The sequence below is a fragment of the Perca flavescens genome, chromosome 16 (assembly GCF_004354835.1).
Source record: "Perca flavescens isolate YP-PL-M2 chromosome 16, PFLA_1.0, whole genome shotgun sequence".
NCBI classification, from domain to species: Eukaryota; Metazoa; Chordata; class Actinopteri; order Perciformes; family Percidae; genus Perca; species Perca flavescens.
In genome coordinates this window covers 16046459-16052857 of record NC_041346.1, presented here as the reverse complement: position 1 = coordinate 16052857, position 6399 = coordinate 16046459, and the positions used below count along the sequence as shown (strand labels likewise).

The window sequence follows — 6399 nt, the reverse complement described above, 5'->3', positions numbered from 1 at the left end:
CGCTCCATGGCTGCAACACAACAAGCGCCTGGCCGCTACGGAAACCAAAACTTGCACATGTTAAATTTGGAACCCATGATCAGATTTGAAACCAAATCCTCCAAAGGATTCCAATAAAGTTACGATTCCACAGGAATCGTAATTTCTGAAACGATTCCAAGTAGGAATCGGTTCTCGATGCCCAATCCTAGTCTTGAGCATCCAGAAATGTAGACTTGAGTCAGAGAGACCATAAATAAAAAAATAAAAACCTACTAAAATCCCAACAAAAATAACCTTCAGTAAACAATTAATGGGCCTAATTATTAATATGACTTGGTCTCAGCTTGCAATTGACAACTGAAGAGTGGTGACTATACTTGGACTTGGCCCCTAACTTGAGAACTACTTTGACAAAAGTTAAAACTTGAGACTCAGACTTATCTAATTTGAAAGGAGACTTATCTTGAATAATTTGAGACTTTATTTGGACTTACCCCTAAATACCCAAAGAAAGCTCTGTGAGCATCGTGTCATTAGGTAAGCAATGCCATAATGCCAACGCTTCCCCTCCCTCAGCACCGGCGAGAGGGACTCTGACATGCGCATGCGCAGTGTGGGTGTCAGCGGGTTGGTTGGGCTTGTGTTTACAGCTCGGCTGGTCGGAGCTGTTGGCTGCTGATGTTATTGGGAAAGTGCAATGTTTTGCCAACCGCCACTGGAATAAATATAACCGTGGGAATAAAGGTAAGCGGGTTTGCACTTGCACCATCAACGTAAAATGAGACAGAAAATGCGGCTGTCTCTTCAGTTATGAAGAAAATACCTGTTTTGTAGCTAACTGTCAGGGTAGCATGGCTAGCAGGAGGCGTTAGCTAGCCAGCTAACGTTACATATAGTAATGGCCTGTTTCAAGGCTTCAGCGAGGGCCAGTCAGCGGGTTAATTCACCAAATTACTGCGAACACCTTTACATAGCAGTTTGCTTTGTGGTGACGGAACCGTTTTGCTAATTGGTCACTGTGCAGATTAACATTTTTGTCGCACTTTGAATCGATGGCTGCTGAGTAACGTTAGCTATATTTGCTAACGTAAGGTTTTTAAGGGCTAACTGGGGCAATACGTTAACACCAGAGCTTGCTAATTACATTAGGCTCACCCAACGTTATTAAGCAAAAAACAATATGTTAACCGTTATTTAAGTTATCAATTAAAGAGCTGTATGGTTTCAAATGCATCGAGGCCCCATGAGTCTTAACATGCTGTATTGACATGTAGCAGGTTTGCTTGTATCCAGATTAAGTAGTGTGCAGAAAGCCAATTAAACCAGTTACAACTGTCTGTTAAACGGCGAATAACCATCCACAGCGGTAGCTGCTGTGAATTGTTAAGCAACTCATATTGTCTACATGATTTATTTTACTGTTAATATTGCTGCTGGATGTGCTCTGTTTGTGTGTGTGTGTGTGTGTGTGTGCGCGCGTGTGTGTGTGTGTGTGTGTGTGTGTGTGTATAGGCTGATGGTATGGTTTATGCTTACTTTACTGTGAATTTCTGTGGCATATTTACTTATTCAGTAATACTTTACAATGCACTGATTATCACATCAAGCAGCCGGTTTCCCATAAAGTACCATGGGAGCTTACCATATACTACACAATTCATTTTGACATAAGATAATGTCATAGGCTACATACAATTAGAATAGATTAAGAAATTGCATAATAAGAACATTGATAGCTTAATAACGTAGTTCAGGCTACTTTAACTCACCTAATGAGTTTTTGTTATTGTTGATTGCCATAACAACAAAAGATGAAAACCATTCATTATATACATATGAAGACGTTGACAGTGAATCTTTGTTTAAAACTGTAGCAGTTAATACTAACTGCCATACAGATGTTTCCAGGCTGGACTTTCTTGCTTCTTGTACTATGGCACAAGAAGCATTTAATTAATTCATTTGTTAGTTGAAGTTCTGTTATTGTCACATGATAAGGGAGGGACCAGCTTTGATTGTTTTTGAGAGGTCTCTTTGGTGGTGCGTGGGTGTCTGACATGTCTGCTGTGATGCATTGCCTAAATGAGCTTGATTTTTTGCATGTTGAATGACTTGATTGACATGTTTTACCAGTCCTTTAGGCACAGAAACACTCATTACAATTATAAAAAATGAATGATACATTTACAAACTAACCATATATCTAGGGGAATAAAATGTTGGTAATGCGTAATTTGTTTCTAGCAGAATATTTCAAGGATTTATTTTTTTAAATCTAACCTTTGACACCTAGGCCCTATTTCAATTCAAAAGCTCTGTCAATCAGTCAATTAATGCAAGTTGTGCCAACACAAATATGTAGAGCAAGTAAAGTAACCTGTTTGTACTGAGTTATATTCCATATTTCGCTCACTTTCTACTCATAGTGAGACAGAGTTAGTTAGCTGTCATTAGCGTAATGCCTAAGACTGTTTGCCTAGAATGGGATTGTTGATACCAGTAGCTCTCGTCTCTTTGTGTGTTCAAATATTTCTCAGCGGTGGATAACATTAATGGTAACAGTGAGACAAATATGCCAACTGTCACTTTACTTGTCTCAGGTCTTGTTCCTGTTCTGTTTCCTGAAACTCAGGTGTTACAGTAATGCAAGTAACAGATGCACAAAAGACACATAACCCAGATTTGTGTGCAAATATTTGCTGTGTTAACAACAATCAATGTGTGTACTAGAGGTGGGGAAAAGTCAGTTGTTCATCAGATACATACTATACCATTCCATACTATACAGGTATATTTTTTTTATATTGGTCTTAATACAACACAATAATTTTTCAGGCATGCCTGTTTGTAAGCCATTGTTTAAAAGCAGACCACAATACAATGGTTCTAAATGATCATTCAGTTATCTTTCATTTGGGGAGCTGGTGTAGACTGAATAGCAGGGGGCTGGCTTCAACTCTAGTGGATTTTGGTTTTCCTTGCAGTTGCTATGAAAAAGATTAGGGATAGACCGATTATCCGTCCGTTTTTTGGCAGTTTGCAGTTTATCTGTATCTGCGTTTTATTTGACCAATAACCGATAAAGTTAATTAATTAAAAAGTGTGTTACTTTGGCTCTGCTACAGCTCTGTGTCTGTCCCTCTGCTTCGGTTTCACTCACCACCAATTCTCACTAAATGTCCCACCAACAACACTATCTGACTATCTGTTACTGTGTATTAAGTTGAAAGTAGGGGTGGGCAAAATGGACAAAAAATTATATCTCGATATTTTTGACGATAACGATAATTAGATATGCTTTTAAAAATGTGTTATTAAAAGTCTGAGTTACTTAATCACTGATGATAATAATGGGCACAATGTTATTATTATTTATTTTCTTTAAAATGTAAGTATTCAAGTAAAAACAATTCAAAGTAGGGCCTGGCGATACGGAGAAAATCAAATATCACGATATTTTTGACCAAATACCTCGATATCGATACCACAACGATATTGTAGTGTTGACTATTGGTGCGTTCACAAAATATTTACACAATGAGATTTTTGATAAATAATCATCAGTAATGTGGATATAATGACTAAGTGGGTACAGGCAAATAATAGAGCAGTTACAACAGTCTGGTAAGTTTAGAAAATGACATCACTTTACTGTAATGTTATGTTATGTAAATTAAAGGAACACGCCGACTTATTGGGAATTTAGCTTATTCACCATAACCCCCAGAGTTAGACAAGTCAATACATACCCTTCTCATCTCCGTGCGTGCTGTAATGCTGTCTGATGGCTCCAGCGGCATCAGGCCAGCACAGAACATGCAGGTGACTGGTTCCAGCAATCCTACTGCTCCAAATAAGTGACAAAATAACGCCAACATGTTCCTATTTACATGTTGTGATTTATAGAGTCTGGCGTGTACAAAAACAACGTAACATGAGACACAGCCATCTTCTAACTGTAAACAAACTGGGAACTATATTCTCAGGCGGAAGAATATAGTACTTGGGCGGAGTGATATGCTCGCAGCAAGCCTGTCTGAGAATATAGTTCCCGGTTTGTTTACTGTTAGAAGATGGCTGTGTCTCATGTTACGTTGTTTTTTGTACATGCTGTGACTAAACAAATCACAACATGTAAATAGGAACATGTTGGCGTTATTTTGTCACTTTTGTCACAATTTGGAGCAGTAGGCTAGTTGGAACCAGTTACCTGCAGGATCTGTGCTAGGCTAAGCTAATGCTGGAACCGTCAGACAGCGTTACAGCACGCACGGAGATGAGAAGGGTATGTATCGACTTGTCTTACTCTGGGGGTTACGGTGAATAAGCTAAATTCCCAATAAGTTGGCGTGTTCCTTTTTAAAACCAGGAAAAGACACAACTTATGCCATATTACGATATCCAAAATCTAAGATGATATCTAGTCCCATATCACGATATTGATATATTACCCAGCTCTAGACATACAAAATACTAATTGAACTAGTGTAGGAACTGAGTAAATACACCTCTGTTGTAATGTAAATTGTGCAGCATACAAGCAAGATGAAATCATAATAATAAACAAAGGGCTCTGTTCTGTAACATATTGCACACAACTATGTCCTTATTGGAAGCAGTCCTGGAGCTGGGATAGGGCCGTGTCAGGCCAGGTTTTGATAGTCCTTCTACTTGGCTGTACAGTCCTCCTGACCAGGATGTATGCTGGATCAGGAGTAATTGGATGTGATCTGACTGGCCCAGGTGAGGGAGAGGCTGTATGCCTTCTTGATGTTAGAGTATACATGAGCCGCTTTCCGACCAAGTAGTTACAGGAACGTAGTTATAGGAAAAGTCCACTTCTATGCAGTTCTACTAACTACTCTCCCCCAAAACCGTTTTTTCCATTTGCACTGGCCAAGTGGCCATAGGGACTGTAAGGGAGTAATGCAAGCACGGCAACGGTCTTTATAGCATTAAAATCAGAAAACAAATGCACCAAAAACGTATGAACTAAATCTAATGTATATAGCATATTTGTCATAATTTAAACAAGTCTTCCGAGAGAAACGGGTATCTCTCTCTCTCTCTCGCCTCTGTCGTGTGTGTGTGTGTGTGTGTGTGTGTGTGTGTGTGTGTGTGTGTGTGTGTGTGTGTGTGTGTGTGTGTGTGTGTGTGTGTGTGTGTGTGTGTGTGTGTGTGTGTGTTACAAACAGAAAGGAGACAGAGCAGTCTGCGGCAACAGCCGTGGGATATCTCTGCTCTCCGTCGCAGGGAAAGTATTGGCCAAGATCATGCTTAGCAGACTGGTTGAGCACATCTTGGAAGCTGTGCTTCCGGAAACACAGTGTGGCTTCCGGAAGACCAGATCCACGACAGACATGGTTTTTGTCTTGAGGCAGTTGCAGGAGAAGAGCCGAGAACATCACAAAGACCTCTACGTAGTCTTCATCGACCTCAGCAAAGCTTTCGACTCCATCAACCATGAACTGCTCTGGAAACACCTCTCCAAACTTGGGGTACCACCTAAGTTTCTCCACATCCTACAGCAGTTCCATGACGGGATGCAAGCCAGAGTGCTCACGGGAGAACTCCAGTCAGAGTTTTTTGAAGTAAACGTTGGGGTGAAGCAAGGTTGTGTCTTGGCTCCGGTGCTCTTTAACATCCTCCTCTCTGCCATCACCTGCCTCTTCCACCGAGTCATGGGACATGACAACGCCGTCCACGTGGAATACCGACTTGACGGAAGTCTTTTCAACATCCGTCGGCTCCAGGCCCACACAAAGACAAAGACCTGCCAAATCTGTGAGCTTCAGTATGCTGATGACTGTGCCGTCCTAGCTCACAGCCCGGACTCTATGCAGCACGCTCTTAACACAATATCCAGTCTGTACCAATCCTTTGGCCTACAGGTAAACACTCAAAAAACCGAGGTCATGTCCCATCTCACTATCCCCGCCCCCACACCCCCAATTTTCACATAAATGGTGTTCCACTTAAAACAGTGGACCACTTTACGTACCTCTGCTCCACTTTGTCCTCATGTTGCTCCCTTGACTCAGAAGTACACACCCGGATAAATAAAGCCTCATCATCTTTCGGCCGCCTACGCAGCAGGGTTTTTGAAAACCGTAACCTGAAGATCAGCACCAAGGTGGCTGTTTACAACGCGGTATGTCTCTCCACTCTGCTTTATGGGGCAGAGTCTTGGACCCCATACCGCCAGCACATTACCAACCTAGAGGCCTTCCATATCCGCTGCCTACAGAAGATCCTCAGCTTGTCCTGGGAAGATCGAATCCCCCATACAGACATTCTCAGCAACACTGACTCAATTTGTATGGAAGCAGCGGTGGCCAAAAAACATCTGCGCTGGATAGGGCACACCATACGAATGCTTGAACACCGCCTGCCCCGTCAAGTCCTCTACAGTCAACT

The 6399-nt window shown here is 41.5% G+C and overlaps 1 protein-coding gene across 3 annotated transcripts in view; it reads left to right on the top strand.

The window, feature by feature from the left end:
• Positions 1 to 575: 575 nt before the first annotated feature.
• Positions 576 to 6399, top strand: part of rabgap1 (RAB GTPase activating protein 1) — a 78720-nt gene continuing 72896 nt past the window's right edge. For 2 of the 3 annotated variants that reach the window (XM_028600830.1, XM_028600829.1), the window contains exon 1: positions 640 to 726. Coding sequence is in view for 1 of the 3 variants with exons in the window: in XM_028600831.1 (XP_028456632.1) it covers positions 661 to 726 (66 nt within the window). In the remaining 2 variants the exon portion in view is untranslated. Of the gene's footprint in view, positions 727 to 6399 lie in introns of all 3 variants that reach the window. The other variant, XM_028600831.1, reaches the window with a different exon arrangement.